The 25,271-nt window shown below is 42.5% G+C and overlaps 1 protein-coding gene across 5 annotated transcripts in view; it reads right to left on the bottom strand.

Moving 5' to 3' along the window:
- The window catches only part of PLCH2 (phospholipase C eta 2), a 518,781-nt gene that overhangs the window by 99,093 nt on the left and 394,417 nt on the right, over positions 1 to 25,271 (bottom strand). For all 5 annotated transcript variants that reach the window (XM_069948824.1, XM_069948825.1, XM_069948829.1 and 2 more), the window contains 3 exons: positions 17,644 to 17,814; positions 5,313 to 5,406; positions 146 to 349 (listed from right to left, as the gene is read on the bottom strand). In XM_069948824.1, the coding sequence (XP_069804925.1) occupies positions 146 to 349; positions 5,313 to 5,406; positions 17,644 to 17,814 (469 nt within the window). The remainder of the gene's footprint in view (positions 1 to 145; positions 350 to 5,312; positions 5,407 to 17,643; positions 17,815 to 25,271) is intronic.

The raw sequence follows: 25,271 nt of genomic DNA, 5'->3' as shown, positions 1-25,271 counted from the left end.
ATAGTATAAACGCATATGTATAGAACCTATCACCCCTCCCCCTTCCCTGTATCCTTGGTTGAACTTGATGGACATGTGTCTTTTTTCAACCGTATTAACTATGAAACTATGTAAATGTTTTCTTTTTTACATTATTGTTGCTTACCTTCTACACAGCGGCATCCAGCCTGTAAGACCCATGCATACATGTCTACTCGGGACTGAGACATGAGCTGGTCACCCATCAGGTAGGTGTTATGAGATGATGCAATGAAATAGTTGCTGAGCGGCAAGGTCATGTCCTGATTCACTTGATAGTGTTCCGGATTGAAGATATCTCCTGCTGGGCTCCGCATGTAGTTGGTGAAACCTGTTAGCATGAATCACAACCATGTATGCAGTTCAATATCTGTCAAAGACATGATTTCAGTTCCAGACGGACCCTCCCAATGATTTATGGATAAACTTTTCACGGATGACACAGTGATGAATTCCCTTTACAAATGCATTCCCTCAGATAACTCTATAACCTTGCTCTTCACCGGTCAATATCCTTGTCACGTCACATTGTACAATACCGCAAGAGTTATTATTCAGGAAAATGTCTTTATTGGGAACCACAAAACCATTGAATTCTTCTCAAGAGACCTCCGCTTATTCGTATTGAGAGTCCGGAAAAACACATTTACTGCTAATATTTGTCTATGGAAATCGCATGTCTGTGTGCTTGAAGTGGTGTTCTCCAGCCTGTGACTCTAAAGCTGTTAAAAACTATAACTCCCAGCATGCCCTGGCTGTGAGTTTTGCAACGGTTGAAGAATGACAGATTAGGGAATGCTGGTTTAAAGGGGTTATCCAGTGCTACAAAAACATGGCCACTTTCTTTCAGAGACAACACGACTCTTGTCTCCAGTTCAGGTGGTTAGCACTGTAACCTTGCAGCGCTGGGGTCCTGGGTTCATATCCCACCAAGGACAACATCTGCAAAGAGTTTGTATGTTCTCTCTGTGTTTGCGTGGGTTTCCTCCGGGTACTCCGGTTTCCTTCCACACCCAAAACATACAGATAGGTGGATTTAGATTGTGAGCCCTATTGGGGACAGGAGACAATAATTGGCGAAACTATGTAAAGTGCTGCGGAATCTGTGTGCGCTATGCAAATAAAAGTATCATTATTATTATTATTATTATTATAGGTGCGGTTTTCAATTAAGCTCCATTCACTTCAATGAAACTGAGCAGCAAAACCCCACCCAAGCTGGAGACAAGAGTGGGGCTGTCTCTGGAGGAAAGTGGCCATGTGTTTGTAGCGCTGGATAAACCCTTTAAAGGCACAATGTTATGTATAAAGGTCCCCTAAAAGAGGGCCTTTTCTGGAGATGACTGACCCCAATACTACACAATGCTTATTCAGCCGACCGCTACCTCCACTGATTCTCTATATTGAATAGTGAAAGGGAAGACAACCGCTGCTAGACACCTGGGCATGTGGATGTCCAACATTCCCAACTTTTCTCTCCTCCAACATCTTTTGAGTTAAGAGGCCACAATATACAGATGGCTCGCCAACCCTGCGGATATTTAAAGGGATATTTCAACCTTAAAGGGGAACTATCAGCTGATCAGCTATCAGCTCCGTATTGCGCATGGAGCAAAGAGGATGAAGATATATCACTTGTCTTCATCCTTGGGGCCATTCCAGTGCCGTTTTATTGTAGTCCGCTCTCTGGTAAGGTGGTTTTTAGCACTGCCCTGCCCCTGGCCATCAGGGGCGGATCAGTGCTCCAAACGGCCTTACCGGACAGACCACACTGGACGCGGAATGGTGCAAAGGATGAAGGTAAGAGACATACAGTACCTTCCTCAACGCCCTGTGCGCAATAGGGAGCTAACCGCAGGTTAGATTTGTCTAGCCTGCTGATAGTTCCCCTTTAAAAATGGGATTGCAATGCCCCCTTAATCTAAATGTATATAGCTAGCAGGATTTCTATGTATTGTAACAGGCTGCTGCTCCCTTTAATTCTTTCATAGCACTTTAAAGGGGCAGACTAATAATTATATGCTTGCATTAAAGGGGTTGTCCGGCGATAAAAAATTATTCACAGAATAACACACATTACAAAGTTATACAACTTTGTAATGTATGTTATGTCTGTGAATGGCCCCCTTCCCCGTGTTTCCCCCCACCCACGCTAGACCCGGAAGTGTGGTGCATTATACTCACCGCATCTCGTGTCGTCCACGGTCTCCGATCCTCAGCAGTGACGTCTTCTTCGGGAGACCGGCGGATCTTCCCGAGTGCCGGCCGCCGTCTGCAGCGTCATCCGAAGCTCAGCCGCGATTGGCTGAGCACAGTTATGCTCATCCAATCGCGGCTGAGCTTCGGATGACGCTGCAGAGGGCGGCCGGCACTCGGGAAGATCCGCTGGCCGCCCGAAGAAGACGTCACTGCTGAGAATCGGAGACCGTGGTCGGCACGTGACAGGTATGTATAGCGCACCACACTTCCGGGTACACGGGTGGGGGGTGGTGGGACACGGGGAAGGGGGCCATTCACAGACATAACATACATTACAAAGTTATATAACTTTGTAATGTGTGTTATTCTGTGAATAATTTTTTATAGCCGGACAACCCCTTTAAAATGCTCTTTCAACGTTATTGGGATACATATAACATGTTTTATTTTATAACTTTATTTAGCAGCTTAGGGGAAGAAATTCTCCTCGACCCATTTTAAACCATTACTTAAGATTTCCATAAAAGAAATAAAACTTTGCAGAATAAACGTGGCTAACCTATTGATTAACCATTGTATATAGTAAATAGAGGAACCGTATTCATTTTATACGGTTCAACAATTTTTTTGCATAATTTATATCTTATTACTGGGTTAAGGCTGTTAGGATTTCATTCTACAAGATTGCGTAATTCAATCACTGGATTAGCTATTCTGTCAGATTAAGTCCTACTAATTATAGGATTACCCATACATTACAAAAAAAAGATGTTAAGCTCCTAAGAAAATCCAAAGGCCTTGAAATTGGAAATGCCCCGTGTTATAAATCAGACTTTGATGTTGGCATCCCATCATCACCATCATCATCGTAATTTATAGACTGTGATTTAATGAGGGATTAGTAACATCATATAAAATGATTGGAGTGAATCACTGCGATTGAGGCTGTACATAATATATGCATTACAACATCATTTCCTATAGAAAACTACTAAAAGGTTATATAATAAGGTACAAATTACAATCTGGAATGTAATGGAACCTTAAAGTGTCGTAATATTTTGGCTTGTTCGCACCACAGCTATTTTTGTCACTGGTATTTTTCTTTCATCCCAGCCTTTTTTTCTAAATTGTACTGGTGCTTAATAAATAAAAATTTAGGTTCCACTCTTAGTATTTGCAAAATACTATTATGTGGAAGTGACCTTAAAGGGAACCTGTCACCGGAGAAGAGAGGGAAGAGCCCGTCTGACCCCCCCGGTGGAGCCTCAAATAGAAGCCTGTCCGCCGTGGAGAAATCGCCGCCAATGTGTTATGTAAATCAGAAGAGATGAGTCCGACATCCATAGCAGTGATTTCCTATGGACGTCGGACTCATCTCTTCTCATTTACATATCGCGCTAGCAGAGCGTCGGGCGGCGATTTCTCCATGGCAGGATCGGCTTCTGGAGCGGAACTTGCAGGATGAGGTATATATTCGGGGCTCCACCGGGGGGGTCGAGCGGGCTCTTCTCTCTCTTCTGCGGTGACAGGTTCCCTTTAAATCTTGGTTTTTATTGGTTGCATTTTCTGCCACATTTGTGTTCTTGGTATGGCATGGTATTTTATGGAATTCACAATGAGTAATATATAACAGGTTACTTTATTAGTATCAGCTTTCATGGCCAATTATTAAAATCTAAATATTTTACTAGATACATTGGAAAGTTTTACTTGACCGACTCCTGTAAGACTGATTAAAAAAAAACAAACAGAAGATTAATCGGCAGGAAATTACCACCTGGTCCATCTAGTCTGAGTTTTTTTTCTAAATTCAAGCATAAGTTGACCATATTAAATGAACACAGTTCCGAAAAAAAAACAAAAAAAAAAAAACAACTTTTGACACACTACAGGGACAGATAAAAACAGAAAAATGCAACAGAAACCCACAAGCGCTAGGAACCATCTCTCCTTAACGTTGTGAGATGGTACACTCTCTTTCAGATGGTTGGCTAAAAAATAAAATCTTTAGGGTAGTTTTTTTTTTTTAATTGTGTGTATGACAGGGGGAGTATATATGGTAGGCACTTGCAAATTGCTGCTGCACTATCCTGTTTTTGTCTCATTATGAGCCATCTGCATAGTGTGAACTGTGGTATATGAGTGCTGGCCTTTTTTTTGTTTTTTGTTTTACATCATAGGGACCCGTCGAAAGTCAAGATTGGTCTGAGCATTCAGACCATAAAGAGAATCAGGAGAAGTGTGCAGTAAGCAAGTTCTCTCCCAGTTATGTACGTTATGTGCCATATGATCGAAATGAACTTCTTATACAGGTCTATGGAACCATCTCAGAGAGGAAACAAAAACACTTCTCTCACCACTGCTTCTATTGATCAAGTTATTTTTAGTGAAGACAAAAATGTGGTTGACCATGTTTTTGTATATGCTAACCCCCCCCCCCCCAAAAAAAAAAATAAATAAAAATAAAAAAATCCGCTTTTTGGTCCTTTTTTTATGATGGAAGACAATGGAGAAATGGATGCACACAAATACATCAGTTTTTTAATCCTTTTTTGTTGTTGCTTAAATTGGATGAAAAGGCGGGGGGGGGGGGGGGGGGGGGGGGGGGGGAAACGGATTGCAAAAACAATGTGAACCCACCCTAAGTGAAAGGCACACAGTAAAAGCAGATATAGCTTTCATTAGAAAAAAGCAGGCAAGGTCATTTGTTTTAGATTGCCATGATCTTTCCTTATAGTCTTTAGTATTATACCACACGTATGGTATGTATCTATCTATCTATCTATCTATCTATCTATCTAGTAAATATGTCAATAGTGTATTGTATCACAGGTCAGGTTATCATATTATAGTATGGCACAACCATCATAAAAGGAATATAAGCAAGCCACTTTCCGGCATCTTAGCACACCTCAGGTTGGCAATCAGCAGACTAGAACTCCTGTGCAAATCCTTAAAGAAAAGCATGCTGGGAAACGAAATTACCCACCATCTGGCGACCTGCAGGTTGTCTCAGCCTATGATAATTCATACAAGTGTTCTGTGCTATACTAATGCAGGTGCATTTCCATATACTTTCTGTATTTACATACCATCAATCCCCAAGACTCCGTCCTTTTTGTTTTCTGGGCAAGGCTCGAATTTCTCCACGATATCCAGGCAGTATTCTTTTGTTACATTCATCATCTGCAGAACAAATAAAAGGATAAATCCAGAGTGGATAATCTGATTTCACAAGCCTGTACCATAAACCTTTATCAGGCACAACAATCCAATTCTCTAGCCTAATGCTGGAGGGCTGGTAATCACCCAATAGGAGTCCTCGCATTGTCACCGAATGTCAAGTTCAATAGCAGTCAGCAGCCATGACCGCTCATTGATAGCCGCTGATCAGAGGGTGATAAAGTGCCGAGCCTAACTCACTTCTTGTAGGTCATATTGTTTTGAAGGTATTAAGCCTGTGGGGTATCAGTGTGAACACCACTCCAGTGTGATAGTCCGAGCAGATCTTGTACTGAGGGATTAAGGGATTCACTTATTGTATTTAGCTACTAATGCAAGAAAAGCAAAATTGCTTGACCCTTTAGCCATTACAGCAAAAAAAAAAAAAAAAAAAAAAAAGGAAAAACAATTGTGCTAGATTATATAGACATAAAAACTAGACAGACGACAGGGATCATGTTGGCAATTCTGGACCGGTGGTGGAGTCAACCAGTGAGTATTGCCTACTTGGTTATACCAATTCAGCAGCCGGATTTTTATGAATTTCCATTACCAGGTCTCATCATAGCATACATGTACAATAGGTGGTAGTGCCTTAAAGGGGTTATCCAGCGCTACAAAAACATGGCCACTCTTGTCTCCAGTTCAGGTGTGGTTTGCAGTTAAGCTCTATATACTCCAATGGAACGGAGTTTGAAACCACACCCAATTTGGAAACAGGATAGGGGGAAAAGTGGTCATGTTTTTGTAGTGTTTTTGTAGTCCTATGCACAGACTGAAGGCCCTATTACACAAAGCGATAATTGGCTGGATCGTCCAGATTCGGCTGATTATCACTCAATGCAATAGAGACAGTGATCGGCCAATGAAATGATCATCGGCTCATTGTTTCTTTAGGCCCTGACTGCGTGTAATAGCGATGCACGGTTGGCTGCTGACGATTCAACAAACAGTTTACATTACTTATCCATGTTCCCGGTCTCCTCCTGATCTCTGCATGCTTCCTCCCCGCTCCCACACTGCAGCTTCAGAGCAGCAGCTGCTCAGCCAGTCACTGGCCACAGCTGTCACAGGCAGTGATTGGCTGAGCGGCCTGTCAGCTCTGACAGGCTGCTCTGAAGCTGCGGCGTAGGACCGGGGAGGAAGCATACAGAGTGCAGTAGGAGGCCGGGAACGTGGATATGTAATGTAAACTGCTTAGGCAAAGTCTACAAGGACATCGCTAATGATGTCCATGCAGTCTTTGTGATACGATTACCAGGCCTTGTAACAGGCCCAATAAACAAGTGCTAATCAGATCGGCGCTCTCTTACAATATTGATCGGGCCGCCATCGGCCTGGGTAGCAGCACCCTGAATTGTTGCCCTGGGCATAGAAACGCCTAGTTATATCACTGGAATGACCAAAGACAATCTGATAACCCAAAAAATGGTAGATCAAATGTACACTTACTTTATCAAACTAGGGCCATTTCATACAGTGCAACTATCAGATGAACAGACCAGTTATTGGCCCATGTAATGACAAGCCAGCACTCACTCATCAGCTGACTGTCGAGATCATAAGGGCACATCATCTGTGTAAAGAGACAACGTGCTATAGATAATAATGGAAGTGAATACCCGCATGAATGATCTCGCTGCCATAAATGTGATTGTTCATTCACAATAATTGGGCGGTCTAAAGGGTCCTTTCAATGAGCACTGATCCACTTGTAGATAGTCAATCAGTACTTGTATCTATCCATGTAAGAGGACCCTTAGGATCAGTCCAAGCAGCTGTACAGCTCAATCTGCTATTCTAGCTGATGAAATACAGAGTAGACTAAAACAAGTTTTATTAATATAGAACTGCGCCACGGCTGACTTAATATTTCTATTTTAAATGATTATTTTGTTATCATTGCTTCGGTAGCCAACATGAATTCTTATTTTCATGCATTGCTTAGACGGCATCCATTTGGAAACATTAGAAATCTAGGCTCATTAAATTGAAAAAAAAAAAAAAAAGTAATAATCTGAGTCTGTATATAATTGACAAACATGAACGTCCCATCATCTAAGCCTGAAAACCTTCAATTCAGATAGCATGGCATCTGCAAACTTATTAGGCACGAGTCTATACTCCCAGAAACTCATTAAAACGTACTGAGCGCATGCTGTTACTGGGGTAAATGGTGAGTGTAATGTAATGATTTCCTATGAATACTGAGGACAGTTGTAGGTCTAGGACATGAATATTTGAACCGGCACTAAATGCCCAGCGCCCCTGGAACGGTTTCATGTTATTCCATTGTCTGTTATAAAATGGAGATAAGAATTATCTGCTTCTCTGACACCAGGACATAGAGAGCTGCGGCCAATGAATAATACAAGCCTAACATCTGCACTCGTGGCCTTCACATCTCCAGTTCTTCTAAGGAAAACTACATAAGATCAAAAGAAGTTTTCAACGTATAGAAATTTCAAAATAAAAAAAGCTTTGGAAATTCTTAAGATTTTGTGATTTTCTGTGTCATCAGAAAATGTTTAAAACAAGTTTTTATGTTAAACATAAAAAAGGCCTTAAAGGGTCTGTCCGGAATAAATGTTTAATTAGTCATGCTGCTAGGGCTGCAGAGGACATGATAGTAATGTATACTTACCTGTCCCACTCTGCTTCAGCTGCCGGTTCCCAAGCCTCATACTTTGCACCACTGTTTAGCGTCCTATGAGAACGGCACGTCAGCGGATGTTGTGAAAACTCTGACAGCAATGCTGAGTGGGCAGCCTGGGAAGTGGCAGCTGAGGTGGAGTGGTAAAGGTAAGTATTTTGGGATGAGCGAACCTCGAACATGCTCAAGTCCATCCGAACTCGATCGTTCGGTATTTGATTAGCAGGGGCTGCTGAACTTGGATAAAGCTCTAAGGTCTGGAAAACATGGATACAGCCAATGACTATATCCATGTTTTCCACAAAGCCTTAGGGCTTTATACAACTTCAGCAGCCACCGCTAATCAAATGCTGAACGATTGGGTTTGGATGGACTCAAGCATGCTCAAGGTTCGCTTATCTATAGTAAGTATACATTACTGTCATGTCTCCTGCAGCACAGCTAATTAAAGGGGTTATCCAGTGCTACAAAAACATGGCCACTTTCTTTCAGAGACAACACGACTCGTCTCCAGTTCAGGTGTGGTTTGCAATTAAGCTCCATTCACTTCAATGGAACTGAGCAGCAAAACCCTACCCAAGCTGGAGACACAAGACCTGCTGTCTCTGGAAGAAAGTGTCCATGTTTTTGTAGCGCTGGATAACCCCTTTAAGGGTATAAACCCACACACCGTATATGCAGCAGATATGCAACAAATACGCAGCAGATTTGTTGGTACAGATTTGATGCTGTGTTCAGTTATTTAGATCTAATCTGCTGCGATTTTGCTGCGAGTTTGCTGCGTATCGCAGCAGTAAATACGCTGCATATACGGTGTGTGGGTTTATACCCTAAGACATTATCCTTGACAACTAGAGATGAGCGAACCTCGAGCATGACCGGAGGGGGATCGTGGCACGGATCCCCCAAAGTGTAACCCTCCTCTGCAGAGATGGCAGCAGAGATGACAGGAGCACAGAATACAACTACTCGCCTACTCCCTCCATGCCAGCTTACATGTTCACCAGCAGGAGGGGAGGAGGAAGGGGAGGCATCCATGGCGCGATCCACACTAGGACGTGTCCTTCTTTTTTGCAGTGCAGATCGCGGTGGGGGTCATGGCATGGATCGTGTGAATGTCTGGTTCCTAAAATTGTCAATTTTACTGAAAAAGTGTGAATGCAGCCCAATTCATCTGAATGGGCCAGGTCCTGTTAATTGTTTTCTATGGTCTATGGGGCTTGCTGTAAAGCATCTCTCTAAATGCTGTTAAAATAGCTCAGACAAGATAATTGCCCCTAAATAGTTTCCAAGAAATTAAAACAGAAATAGAAGTGACAAAAACATGTTTTATTATCTGGCTTTGATCAGTAAAAAGTAAAATCTAGGTGATTCATTCTCTCTCGAAACAATGGCAGTGCTTCACCTCCAAGGAGAACAAAAGGATTATGTGCCCAAAAATGAGATGATCCCAGAGTGACCATTTGCTGAGTTCCCCGTTAATCAGCTGTAACCTACAGGGAAATCTGATAGCAAGACTTTAATCACCCTATGGCGCCAACACATTGCAAATGACTGACTCCACCAAAACCAATATCATCCATACAATGCAGAGATATGCACCCCTTTAGAGTGGGAGATGTAGTCACACATGCAGGGGCTAAACTTAGAATACAAACTCACAATGTCATCATAGGTTATTGAAAAATGACAAATCCATATGAGGGAAAACTCCCAAGAGCTTATATAAAGAAAGGCGAGACGAGTTAGTGGGAATTCACAGCTGATTCTCTGCTCCCAATTACTTTGAGGTCCAAAGTTACTTGCCCACCACCGATAAAGCATCTGTCTGTCTGTATAAGCATTTTACTCAAAAACTAAACTTAAAGGAGAAGTATTGTATTGCCCTCCAAAAGTTAATACAAATCCCCAATATACACTTATTATTGGAAATGCTTATTAAGTGTTTTTCCCCTGCACTGTCTACTGCATCAAGGCTTCACATCCTGGATAAAATGGTGATGTCACTTCCTGGATAACATAGTGATGTCACAACCCGACTTCCAGAGCTGTGCGGGCTGTGGTTGCTGGAGAGGATGATGGCAGGGGGACACTGAGGGACACAGGGCACTGGGGGACACCGAGTATCCCTCTGCCATCATCCTCTCCAGCAGCCACAGCTCTGGGAGTCGGGTCATAACATCACCATGTTATCCAGGAAGTGACATCACCATGTTATCCAGGAAGTAAAGCCTTGATGCAGTAGTATGTGCAGGGAAAAAGGCACTTTGTGTATTTCCTGTAGTATGTGTATATTGGTAATTTGTATAACTTTTGGGGGGGCAATACAATACTTTAATAAAATTTTTCACCGGACTTCTCCTTTAAAGCAGTTCACATTTAGAGTCATTACAAAACCCATCACAAGTTGGCAGCATGTTTTGTCTCTATGCAAAACGTTATCATTAATTTTGACAGTCATAAATATCCAAAAGCAAGATAGGAAGGCGCCATTATATTACTTCTGGAAAGAAAAAAACAAGTTTGTAAATGATTCCCTTCCTCAATATCATTACGCTCGGATTGACATGCTTCAATTGATTTGATTAAAAGAACACTCCCTGTAGCGATCTCCCAAATCTCAAACCCAATCATCTACAGTGTAATCTTTCTTGATTCCTTTCCTCGCGCTCGAACAAATTTCCCCGATGATGGATGGTTGTCAACTTTCCAGCCGATTTCAGGATATTATTGGCATTATAACAAAGAGTGTTTGTTCTACGTTGGCAAATGTCAGCCTATCGCTTCCTAGCCTTCCGTCCTAGAGGCTCGTCTTTTTTACAAAAGCGCATTATTCTAAAAATAGTGTCCAACAATACGGCTTGTTTTGCCTCTTTTGCATTTTTTAATTACTTAGCAATATAATTATTTAAGGGGATGTTTCACAAAGACGACCCCTGGCCGCAAGCCCCGTTGGGGTATATAAATGTTGGAGTGGAGTGCCTTAGTCAATGAAGTGGCTCTCAAGCTGCCAGACTTGAGATGTCCATGTATTATTTAGTTGGCCAGCATATAATACTAGATTTTCCTTGTAGTGGCTACTGCTGGGAAATGCTTAGTTGATGCCAACTTTCCAGGCAATTGTCAGGCAAATCAGACAATTGTTGGCGGTACGAGAAACCACATGTGCAATGGTCAGCCGATGGTGGTAGTAGCTTCCATCTGAAAAGAGTTGTTTTTTTTGTCAGATAACCTTGTTAATTTAAGTAGTCCGTTTTTTTTCTTATATAGGGTTATGAGGCTATATTATTGAATATACCTATTTTGGTATGCATGTGTTGCCTGCAGTCTTAATTCCGATTTCCCTTCTGCTATGGTTTCCTAATGCAGACTACATCTCCTATGATGCTGTTGGACTTCTTGCACTAGATACAATGGCCAGCTTCACGGATTGTTGGCTTCCGACGTACATCTACTCCTGTGCAGCTTCTGGGAACATTGGTGCTGTTAGACTTGTGTAGCGGTCGGGGTTTAGCTCCTGAGAACCCCGCCAATTGCTAGAACAAAGGGGCAGGCATGCGCGGGAGCATGCACTCTGCCCCTTCATCTCCGCTACAGGGAGATTAATTCTGTAGACTGCGTACACCTGTCCCTTCGTTCTAGCAATTTGCGGGACTCTCAGGAGCTACCCCGACCGATACGCACTTTTGACAAGTTACTTTGACATATCAGTTTTTAAAACTAGTAGTTATACTTTAATACTGAGACCCGTTGTGATTAGTGAGGTATAACCAGGGAAAGAGCATGTAAAAGATCAGTGACATCAATCTTATGTCCCATAACTCACATTATAGAGCATCAAATGAGATACCGCTTCAGCTTGTCCCTTTAGCTGTCACACACAGGAGAGCATATTTGAGGCATAGTTGTAGGAGACAAATATCTGTCCAGTGGGATCTACAGGTAAGGATCTGACCGGTATGAGATGATCATGTCACTTAAAGAAAGTCAGCAACACTTGAGAACCCGGTGTCCTGTCTACAAAATACAGCTTGCACTATCTTGACTCTCAGAAAGATCACGACTGAGCTGCAGTAATGAGATGTATAGATGCAGCTGAGCTCGGATGACATAAATTACACTGCAGGAATACTGGTGGCGAGTTAACATTTTATAGGTTTAAAAAAAAAAAAAAAAAAAATCCCAAAGTGATTTGTTAATAAACCATCTTTATTGGAGAGGAAATGACAATCTCTCTTAACAATGCATGGCTAAAGATGATAAAACACCCATTATGTCATCCCCTTCACTTCTTGTATAAATCTATATAGGAAAAAAATTAACATTTTAATTATCTTTGTTAATTTGTACTAAATCAGATTTGAGGATGGAGAGAAGCTATAAATCATGGCTCACACTTAGGGGGAGTCCGATTTACTTGATACTTTGATGTTTTTACTACCATCACAAAAAATAAACTGAGCCAAGATGAAATTTAATGTGAGAGTAATAACTTTACAAAGGCAGCGTCCCTACAGAGATATTTCAATCAAGTCATCTGAAAAGCTTTTCCTACCACAGCTGTGATTAAAAAGAGGCATTTGCCAACTATAGCAGACACGAGTGTAATGTTAAGTGTTGCTGAAGTCAGGTTAACTATCCGACAAGTATTTTCTCTACAGTAATCACTTTTGTAGAGGTAATTGGATTTCCTCGTAGTCTTCATTGCAGAATAATAGACACTGCACTGCCCTCATAGCAGGGACAGACATTGTAACATATGAACTCCAACCTCTTGTTCCATATCATCCTCACTGAACCACATGGAAACAAACAAACATCGGCCAAATATGACGGCCTCACCAAACATTCTGGTTTTAGGAAACGTCCCGACAGTCGTTACATATAGCGCAGGCTCAGGGGCTGAACCCAGGCTATATGCAAAGGGTGTTGCCTCTATGTTACAGCTGCAACTACCAGGAGTGGACTTCAGTCTGATCCTGGGAATTTAAACCCTGTGCATGCAGTGATCGCATATTGATCGCAATATTGATTGCAGCATGCACAGAGAGACCTAACAGGTGCCAGACCTGTCAGGGCTCTGATCGGCACCCAAGGATTACACAGGGTTTTACTTACTTTCCGTGGCTTGCCTCAGTCTCTCTGCCTCAAGCAGACGATCAGCAGAGCACAGATATAACTGATCAATGCAACGCAGAAGCATAGCATTGATCAGTATATACAATCTAATGATTTCATATCATAGTCCCCTGGGAAGACCTAAATTATATATATATATATATATATATATATATATATATATATATATATATATATATATATAATATAATTTTATTTTTCAAATGTATAAAAAACCCTTCCATACTAAAATCACTCCTCCTTTCCCATTAAAAAAAAAAAAGTTTGATATTGCCATGTCTGAATTACTAAAATAAACAGTTGTTGATTTTGAATATGGCGATTAGAGATGAGTGAACGGGGTTCGGGTTCGAGTCCATCCGAACTTGAACAATCGGCATTTAATTAGCGTTGTCTGCTGAAGTTGGATAAAGTTCTAAGGGTGTCTGGAAAACATGGATACAGCCAATGACTATATCCATGTTTTCCACATAGCCTTAGGACTTTATCCAACTTCAGCAGCCACCGCTAATCAAATGCAGAACGTTCGGGTTCAGATGGACTCGAGCATGCTCCAGGTTCACTCATCTCTAATGGCGATCATGTTTTTTTCCCCTAAAAAGTTATTTTTAAGATTAGTATGAAAAAAAGTATATAAACTGCCTATCGCTGTAATCGTATTGACCTACAGAATAAAGAGAACTGAGACCAAAGTGAACAATGCAGGTGCAGAACTGCAGTTTTAATTTTTACAGTTTTTCCTGCAAGCGTTAAGCCCTCATATGAATTATTGTATGGAAACATTTAAGAGTTATGACACTTTGTAAATGAAGAGTTACACATTTGCCAAAAATCTCATACGGGGGAAAATTTAATAGATTTCTCAGCATGGGGAAAACATACTGCATGGAATCAGTCAATGAAAAAAATATTTAAGGAACCAACTAATAATTTGCATATCTAAACCAAATGCATTCATATCTAAAAATATAAAATATTAGTCTTCAATAAAAGAGCTGTCAACTTAAACAATAGAAAAGAATTATAAAACGTATTGAAGATGGAAATCTAAAAGAGTGTGGCAAAAGATGTTGGTTGTTTCCAGGTTGTTTCCACATTTAGTGCAAGTAAAGACAAAATTGTAAGGTTAGAAAGGGGTAGGCCACGGGAGACATCAAAATTTATGTATTAAAAAAAAAAAAAGTTCTGCAGCCAGTGAATAGGAAGGTTTAGCTCCTAGTGCTTGTATATAAAATAACTTGATAATTGTCAGGGTACCAGAAGAACAACCAAGTAAGGTATGTTAGGAATGTATAGTCTTCTGCACTATTTTCTACAATTCTATTTTTCTACATCAGCAGAATACCTTGTATTAGGATTCCCCTATCTGCTTAAAGCGACTCTGTACACACAGTCTGCCCCCCCCAAACCACTTGTACCTTTGGATAGCTGCTTTTAATCCAAGATCTGTCCTGGGGTCCGTTCGGCAGGTGATGCAGTTATTGTCCTAAAAAACAACTTTTAAACTTGCACCTGTCTGAGCACTGCAGGTGTGCTGGATCGTTAAGGCACCTGTGCAGTGTTCAGACAAGTGAGGAATAGGAAAAGTTCTGCCCAGGGCCATTTCTAATGGTGAAGAGGGTGGGGAGGAGGGACGGAGAGGCGGTGCAAGGTTAGGGCATACACACTCTAGGCCACGCCAATTTGACACAGGGCTGCAAGTTTAAAAGTTGTTTTTAGGACAATAACTGCATCACTTGCCGAACGAACCCCGGGACAGATCTTGGATTTAAAGTAGCTTTTCAAAGGTTTGGAGAGGGCAGATTGTGGAAAGAGTCACTTACAGCAGATCTGTTCTTAACATAAATTTGATAAAAGGTGTAGGCAAGCCCATTTATGGTTTTCAGGCATTTCCCCACCATTGGCTTGGGGGGTCACATGTACATGGCTTCCCATCTGTTACCTGCAGACACTATTATGCCCCTGGGGCAAAAACCATGCGATATGATAAAGAGAACCTGGTACCAAGGTCAAAAGCTTATAGCTAGGATTTAAAACTATGTGAAGAAACACATTACTCTATCTTGTGGTAAACAGACTTCTTAACTTTTAAGATTTAGTATGGCTCCACACCATCTGTTGGTGAGGCTGGAGACCTATGCTGCAACGTGTCAGTAATAACAATCAAGTCTATTCCTAGCAGATCCAATCAGAGGAAAAAAAACTGCAGAAGACTGTTGAGTCAAGCAGCACTCATTCTAGCTTAAGTGTCATTGAGAATGAAGCCCATTCCAGTGTTTTAATCCCTCTTGATAAGAACCATCGATAAGGAGATTAGGTTCACTTGAGTACTTGCTCTGCCCAGCACAGAAATGAGAAAAACTCAACAGGCCTAGAGAAAATATCTAGAAAAAAAAAAAAGTTTGCATGAAGAGGAAACAAAAGTTATCAGAAGACCTCCTGACCCCCATTCCTTCACTGAAGATAGATATAAAACCTATATGTGGCCACCATAGTGACGCAAAAAGTTTTATTATTTCCTTTTTTTCCCCTTCAAACTTAAAAAGTTCCTACGCTTCAATTCCTACAGTGAAACGCCAGCTTCAATCAAATGAAACGCTGGAAAATGTTGGCTGTTGCGCTTTGCACGGAGAAAGGAAAAATGCAATTACAGTTCTCCACAAAAATCTAACAGCCTCGATGATGGAACACACATTACTTGGCCATGTAATAGATTTCATTTTATATGTATTTATCAGAAATATTCTCTGCTGACAGATGAAAATGGATCTTTGGCTGTCTTAGTTTGGGGACTTGTACAGGGTTTTAAAGTGATTACCTGGAGAAACGTTGGATGCACGTGCCAATAGAGAAAACCCAAGTATTTAAATGATGGAAAACTCAGGATGTATTAAAGCTTATTTTATTGGGACATGTCCATGGTCTCCATTATAACACAAATCGTGACAACAGTGTCAGATTTGTCAGACGGACAATCATTAACAGTGCCCCATGCAGTCCATTGACATCTAAATGGGTCTTTTGGTGCCATTGTGGTGTCTGTTTTGACAAGTACCACCGTTTATTCTTTCAGTCAAATCTGACAGAATTAACAACAAAGGCTTCGAACATATATCATATTGCCTGCAGCATAGTTTCCTATCCTCTGGTTTATTAGCTATGGCAGAACTGGAATATGACGGGAGATATAGTTTTGGAAAAGCTATAGAAATTAAGGGGAACCTGTCACCCCCCCGTGTCGGGGTGACAGGCTCCCGACCCCCCCACTACAGCCCCCTATACTCACCTGATCCCGCCAGGTCCCGCTTCTGGATCCGGTCCGGTCAGAGATCTCAGCCGCTGCAGCCCGGCGCGCGCGCTGAGAGATGAGTCCAACGCTCATAGAGAATGGCGGAGCGCTGGACTCTCCTGTCATTCTCTATGAGCGTTGGACTCATCTCTTAGCGCACGAGCGCCGGGCTGCAGTGGCTGAGATCTTCGTCACCCGACCGGATCCAGAAGCGGGACCTGGCGGGATCAGGTGAGTATAGGGGGCTGTAACGAGGGGTCGGGAGCCTGTCACCCCGGCACGGGGGGTGACAGGTTCCCTTTAAGGTTGTACAATGCAAGTTATGGGAGCGAGTCCCTTGCAGAATACAGGCTATTGCTGGGGGTTCTTCAGCAATCTGTAGAAAACCTCTTTAAAAGGGTGTCAGATCACATGGGGTCTCATAGTTGTGATGCTGCCCGATTCATTCTCTATGGAGTTGCTCGAGATAGCTGAGTAGGCTGCACGTTTATCTTCAGCAGCTCCTTAGACAATAAATGAAGCTGCAATGCATGACTCCGCAGTCCATTCCTAAACAAGTCTTGCTGGTGTCTCAGCAGTAAAACCCCCGTGATCTGACACTTGTTCCTTATGCTGTGGACCAATTTGAAATACCCCTTATACTTTATTTAATTTCAACAGGTACCTGGTACTGATGTGTGGATTATTACTAACCTGAATACACAAATCACTGATGTTTAAATAAAAGTTAAAGAAAAAGTATTGCTTCAAGATGTCTCAAATTAAATCCCAATAAAATTGAACATAAAGTATTATCCTGCAATTGTACTCTGACCTTTGTTGCCTTTTTCTGACTAACCTATCAAATTCATATTAGAAAGGAGTAGGAGAAGAAAGAGGAAAGTATGACTGCATAGGGGTCTCTTTGTAGTCTGTAACCATGACAACATATCGGAATGAATAGGAGCTGTAAACACAAAAAGTCATAGGATAAACTGATTTAGCACCAGACAGGATTGACAATCTGAACTATTTAAAAGTTGAAGACATACGAAGATATTCCTGTCCGTTTATGTAGTGGTAAGATTGATGAATTCTGTCATTTAGGTGGTTTGGAAATTGAGAGATACAAAATACTTGCCTTCTGTTCAACTTCTAGGAATCTTTTTAGGTCATCAGAATCTAGGTGGTCTTTGTGGTTGCTGTACGTGAGCATCAGTAAGTAGAGATCCCTTCTTGTCGACATCATCTTGTAGAACGCACAGAACTCATCAAAGCCGAGTGTCCCTTGGTTATCATCCGTATCTGCTTCCTAGGATAAACAAGATGGGAGAAGATTAAAAACTGACCGGAAAAGGATCCATCCTGCTGCTATAAACATAAGCTTAAGCCAAATATGTTGCTCCCCTATGCTTTACACTGCAGTTCACCATCATCAGATCAGTTTCTGTATTGTAACTCATGCCCACTGCAAGCTCTAACGCAACGGAGCTGCTAATAAGGAGGATAATTGTCAGGTAACTGGCACTCATATATGGCGGCATATGGGCTTCCGCTCCTCTGATTTCTACACGAGTCCACTGTAATAGGCATAGTCCGTAGCGTACAAATGGTATTTCGAGAATTATAATTCTTAAATACACATTTCTCGTCGGCCAACATATGTTCCAGCATTAGCGAAGCCTAAGCGGTATACGTTGTTTTTTGGCCTTTATGTTTTTGACAGTAGTTTGGCAGGACACCACAAAAATATGAAGCTGCATATTGCAAACCCCTCTAATAATAATGGCTGCGAGAATACGCTAGCTGCCAGGTTTTCAATTACGTGCCAATTCACAAAGTCTGAGCCAAATTAACCAGTAAAGAGCAAGCGGCTATAGGAAATAACAGGAGCGTGCCGGCAGGAGCTATGCCCGGGCTTGGTAATGATGTGGACATAGTCCCGGACAATACGCAGCCATTAATAGGTGTTTACTATAATTGGATGCCCCTCATTTCTGAAGTAACATACAAGGCTCTCTGTGAAATGAGGCATAGAAGCGTATTATAGATTGTGGAACGGTGGAAAAAGGCCAAAGTGGAACTAGGGAAAAGCGACATTGCTTTTTCTTTTTTTCTTGAAGAACACAGATTTTGTTTAAGGTTCTGTTCATTTCAAAAATAAAATATAGAGGATTTATATAGTCCATTGCTTTTTCTATAAATTTGTTATTATATGTGTCTTAATAGCAAATACAAAGTGGTAACTAGAAAATTGCAGGGTATTCTAACCTCTGTGATCAAGGATATAATTAAAGGGTTTATCCAAAGAATTAAAGTCATCCCCCGTCTACAGGATAATGAATAACTAACTGGTGGGGGTCCGACGGCTGGGGCTTCAATGATGACGACTAGACGACTAATAACAAGAACAGAGTTTTATTCGCCATTCGTATGAAGCTGCGGCTCACTTGCTGGATCATTGCTTTATTCATTCTCTATGGGACTTGTGAACATTGGCAAGCACTGAATTATGTTAGGTAGCACCATAGACTGTGAATGGAGCTGTGGTCAAGCATGCACTCTGCTGCTTTAGTTACAATTAACCTCTGATCGTGAGGGTCCCAGTGGTCCTGTGGATACGTGATGACTTTTACTCTTGGAAAAAGCCCTTTAAGGATTAACATTCAGCAGTTTTATATTCAGCTGGGGCAAAAATTCAGTTTATTACTCTAGATGAATCTCTACATCAAATATTGTGGCCAGACAGATTGGCAAACAATACCTGGAGCCCATGATTGTCACCACTTTCACCACTCACCCATCAATGCCCCAATTACCTGTCCTAAAAGAAACAGATCATTGATCTCAGATACACCAGCCAAAGATAACACGGTTGGCTGCTGATTAAAGCGCTCAATACAGTGAAATCCTAGGTGCGTTGCTTCCTGGGAAACATGAATATGCAAAAGAGGAGCCCGTGGAGCCTCATTTAAGAACCTTGAAGCACAGGAGTAGCCAGATATCTCTGCGAAGGGCCCAGCCTAGGATTTTACTTTAACCAGCAGCTGATAGTGTTTTTTTTCAGCTGGTCTCCCTGAGATCACTGATCTGTTTCTCTTATGGCTCTACTAGGCATTGCTCCCATCTAGCTAGAATCCTGCTTCACACTGATGAAGGGCAACACCCCGAAACAGCTGTCTGAATATTGATGCTTCGCCTTGGTCTTCCCTGGTCATTACATTGACTTATATGGCCACTTAATATGGTGGATTTGGTGGTTTCCCTACAGCATCCACCCCTCGACTGGGCCCTAGCGGAGGGATATTTGGCTAGCCCTGTGTTTTGAGACTCTTAAATAAGGCTCCACGGGCTTTTCTTTTGCATATTCAACTACCTGTCCTATTATTCCTACGGATAGGCTGTCCTACCTATTATTCCATATAAAACATTGCTATACTGCCTCTACAACACACATGTCAAACCTATAGCCTTCCTGCTCCTGCAAATCTACAATTCCCATCATTCCTGGACAGTGTAGGGATATGGATGCACAATGCTAGGATTAAGAACTGACCAGAAGTGTAAACTTAGTTGATTTTACTAGAAGCCATTTCTTTCCTACATACTATCAGTATCTGTAATATCGACAAAAAGAAAAATGCTTGGGCTTTAAAGCTCTCCTAAAGGAATCCCAGGATAATCCTTAAGCCTAGATCATACTTTTATCACTGTATATTTTTATTTTAGCTAAAGCTGCATATTGATCCAACAAAGAGCAACACATACTATTTCTTTCATACTTCTCATCCCCCTGGGCTCCACTTTTAACATTGCCGGTGAAAAATATTTGCATCAAAACATCAAAGTCTGAGCTGGACTTTAACGTGAGCTGGTAACAGAGTTCCCTATCTATGTAACACAACATTAGTAGAATATAGGAGACTATGCACTTCTAGGCTGCACTCACATGTTCTGTGAAGTTGTCCGCGATCACGGATCTGTGATCATGGACAATTTTATAGCCCATTGCTCTCTATTGGGCTACTCACATGGTCCGTTTTTTTTTCACGGATCCGCAATTCGTTCTGTGAAAAATAGGACGTCATAACTTGGACAAGATCACGGCACAGATTCCCCCATAGAAGTCTATTGGATCTGCGTTCTTCACGGATTGCGTGGATCTGACATCCGTGAAAAACAGATCCTTGAAAAATATTGATACGAATGCAAAACTGATACCAAACGGATGGTTTTTCACAGATCACGGAGGTAGATAGCGGACTTCATCCACGGACCTTGAAATCATTGAATGTGTAAATGCAGCCTTACCTTGTCATGGTATATAGTAAACTATACTGTATATATGATGTTAGGCTGATCAGCTATAAGTAGGATATAGTAGTAACAACGGGACAGTGGCTCTCCCTGGAACATTGCAGCATGGAGGCATGTGGTAGAGCCAGGTACTGCAGCCTAGACCTGTGCACGTCAGTTGGCTAAGTGGCATCACCATACACAAGGATATCGCCATCTCAGGTATGCCAGCATAGGGCTGTAGTGTATCTGGGGGTTCCAATACCTCCTCATCTTGCCGCATTACTTTTATTAGCCCTTCTCTTTATACATGACAGTAAAGACATCCAATTTAGGATGATAATCATTCCCCATAATGCTCCATAGCTCCGATTAGTATCGGATATAAAACTATGTAGCTACTGTTGTAAATTGGCTAAAACCCATCCAATACTGCACTATACACAGGCTGCTTTATGTATAATATATGCGTGTAGATAATAAAGGGGAAATGACACCAGCAGATGCTTCATTATATCTCCATGCAGTATTACAGTGTGATTCCATTAAAGAAAGTATCCACATGATGAACATTTTATATAGTCCTGTTAATAAATGATTCCCAATACCAGTGATGCTTCCTGCTCGCTTTATAGTCAGCCAGCATGTGTTCCAGCATTAGATGCGGAAAATGTTTACGATGTGAAGGTTTTGTCATGGAAATCCAGGATCCAGACTGGGTGGCAGAATCATTAATAGACACTTATTCAATTTTGCCTAACACTGGCCCAGATTTAATAAGTAGAGGGGAAGCGTACTGATGTGCGATATCACTGTGGGTGGTATATGAGCAGTATGTGAGAGGGTCTGCTGAATATGTATATACATGGTAATCACACTCACAGTAGGCTTACAGTACAGTATATGTGTAGATGACAATGTGCTAAATGGATCCATTGGTTCTAGAAAGATTATGGCTCTAAGGGGATTTCTGGGCAAAATTTGCAGATGACCTTTCCGTAAGGTCATTAATATCAGATTGGTGGAATGACAATATTCCCTTCACTGATCAGCTGTTTTGTAAAAGACATATTGGTAGTGTCCACTGTAAGGGCATGTGCACACTACAGAATGGTGACAGAAAACCTGTCGCGCATTCCGCAGATCGCACCCGCTTCTCCGCTCCTGTCATAGACATAGTTCATTCTTTGAACGGAAAATGAAATCTGCCCGTGCATAGAATGGAGTCTATGACACGGGTGGAGACGCGTGCACCCACCACAGTTCGCGAGCGGATCTGAGCTGAGGAATGCGAAACAGGTTTTCTGTCGCCATTCCATAGTGTGCACGTACACTGAAACAGAGCAAGATGCAGACAGTGCCATGCATTGCTTAATGGCCAAGCTGGGTTAATGCAGCTAAGCTCCCACTGAAGGGAATAAAAAGCTGAGCTGCAGTACCCCAGAATGGCCACTACCCAATTCACATAGCTTTGTGCTTTCTGATCTGTTTTAATGTGTATAGTGGCACCATAGCTGTGGCAAACTGGGAGGGACGGTGGGGGTGGGGATCTGGGTGTTATTCCTAATGACTTATGGTCCAGATGGCATGATGACAGGTTCCCCCAAAAGGAGAACTCAGGGCAACATAAAAAAAATGTATTACATAGACAAAGTTAGACAAATTCCTAATATACATTAATTATGGAAAATGCACATATACTGCTGCCATTTCCTTCAATTTTAGTAGATCAAGCAGGCTTCAATTTCTTAAAAAAAAAGGGGGACGGGAGGAGGGAAATGATTCAGCTACACAGGGCCGGGACAAGGAGTTTTGGTGCCCTAGGCAGAGAAGGCAAATGGCGCCCCCCCCCCCCCCCCCCCAGAGTAGACTGTACACTATGCAGGGACAGCCAGGAGGCTATACTGTATGTGGGGGCTGATACTTGGTCATCACAGGCTCTGCAGAGTATTACCACACTGCAGACTATATGAGAGAGTCCAGTATGTATATTGTACCCTCTAAATGTATAGTGTACCCCCTGAATGTAACAGGACCATGTATACTGTACCCCCTGAATCTAAGAGGACCATGTATACTGTACCTCCTGAATGTAACAGGACCATGTATACTGTACCCCCTAAATCTAAGAGGACCATGTATACTGTACCCCCTGAATGTAACAGGACCATGTATATTGTACCCCCTGAATCTAAGAGGACCATGTATACTGTACCCCCTGAATGTAACAGGACCATGTATACTGTACCCCCTGAATGTCACAGGACCATGTATACTGTACCCCTGAATGTAACAGGACCATGTATACTGTACCCCCTGAATGTCACAGGGCAATGTATACTGTACCCCCTGAATGTAACAGGACCATGTATACTGTACCCCCTGACTGTAACAGGACAATGTACACTGTACCCCCTGACTGTAACAGGACCGTGTATACTGTACCCCCTGAATCTAAGAGGACCATGTATACTGTACCCCCTGACTGTAACAGGACCATGTATACTGTACCCCCTGACTGTAACAGGACCGTGTATACTGTACCCCCTGACTGTAACAGGACCGTGTATACTGTACCCCCTGACTGTAACAGGACATGTATACTGTACCCCCTGACTGTAACAGGACCATGTATACTGTACCCCCTGAATGTAACAGGACCATGTATACTGTACCCCCTGACTGTAACAGGACCGTGTATACTGTACCCCCTGACTGTAACAGGACCATGTATACTGTACCCCCTGACTGTAACAGGACCGTGTATACTGTACCCCCTGACTGTAACAGGACATGTATACTGTACCCCCTGACTGTAACAGGACATTGTATACTGTACCCCCTGAATGTAACAGGACCATGTATACTGTACCCCCTGAATGTAACAGGACCATGTATAATGTACCCCCTGAATGTAACAGGACCATGTATACTGTACCCCCTGACTGTAACAGGACAATGTATACTGTACCCCCTGACTGTAACAGGACCATGTATACTGTACCCCCTGACTGTAACAGGAACATATGTATACTGTACCCCCTGACTGTAACAGGACCATGTATACTGTACCCCCTGACTGTAACAGGACCATGTATACTGTACCCCCTGAATGTAACAGGACCGTGTATACTGTACCCACTGACTGTAACAGGACAATGTATACTGTACCCCCTGACTGTAACAGGACAATGTATACTGTACCCCCTGAATCTAAGAGGACCATGTATACTGTACCCCCTGACTGTAACAGGACCATGTATACTGTACCCCCTGACTGTAACAGGACCATGTATACTGTACCCCCTGACTGTAACAGGACATGTATACTGTACCCCCTGACTGTAACAGGACCATATGTATACTGTACCCCCTGACTGTAACAGGACCATGTATACTGTACCCCCTGACTGTAACAGGACATGTATACTGTACCCCCTGACTGTAACAGGACCATGTATACTGTACCCCCTGACTGTAACAGGACCATGTATACTGTACCCCCTGACTGTAACAGGACCATATGTATACTGTACCCCCTGACTGTAACAGGACCATATGTATACTGTACCCCCTGACTGTAACAGGACCATGTATACTGTACCCCCTGACTGTAACAGGACATGTATACTGTACCCCCTGACTGTAACAGGACCATGTATACTGTACCCCCTGACTGTAACAGGACATGTATACTGTACCCCCTGACTGTAACAGGACCATGTATACTGTACCCCCTGACTGTAACAGGACATGTATACTGTACCCCCTGACTGTAACAGGACCATGTCACCTGAATGTAGTAGTGTCACACATGTCATAAGTGTCACACACCAGGCCCCTCGGGTATAATGATGGTGCACATTGTGCTATAGATATAACAGGAATATACAGCGCTACAGACTTCAGGAACAGAGAAAATTATGCAGCACAGGAGCCGCCATATACTGATCCTGCCACATATGCCTCCCCTGTCACAGCGCCATATACTGATCCTGCCACATAGACCTCCCCTATACCATGACAGCACCACGCACAGTGCCATGTACACATCATATACTGACCCAGTACAAGGATCCAATACAATAAGGAGGCAAAGCATTAGTGTGATGGGGATTAGCCTCTACATAATGAATAGCTTATAAGTGTTCACCAACCTGTGGGTCCCAAGCTGTGGCAGGACTACAACTCCTATCATGCTGTGACTGTTGTAGTTTTGGAGCAGCTGGTGACCCACAGGTTGGGGAACAATATGGGAAGTGCTGTGTATAGAGGAGCAGTGCAGGGATATGGGGCAGTGTTATATGGGGCAGCCCTGTGACCTAGGTGACCTCCCTCTCCCAGCACTCCCAGCCTCCCTACACCTACAGGATGATGAGAGTCAGTCAGTGAACTCACCAGACAGCAGCCCCAGCAGTCGGCACGGCCTCCAGCAGTCAGATAGTGAGGAGGTCACATGGTGAGGAGGGGGCG

This window comes from Dendropsophus ebraccatus, chromosome 12, assembly GCF_027789765.1.
Source record: "Dendropsophus ebraccatus isolate aDenEbr1 chromosome 12, aDenEbr1.pat, whole genome shotgun sequence".
NCBI classification, from domain to species: Eukaryota; Metazoa; Chordata; class Amphibia; order Anura; family Hylidae; genus Dendropsophus; species Dendropsophus ebraccatus.
The sequence above is the reverse complement of the archived record's forward strand: the minus strand, read 5'-3'. Positions and strand labels throughout refer to the sequence as shown.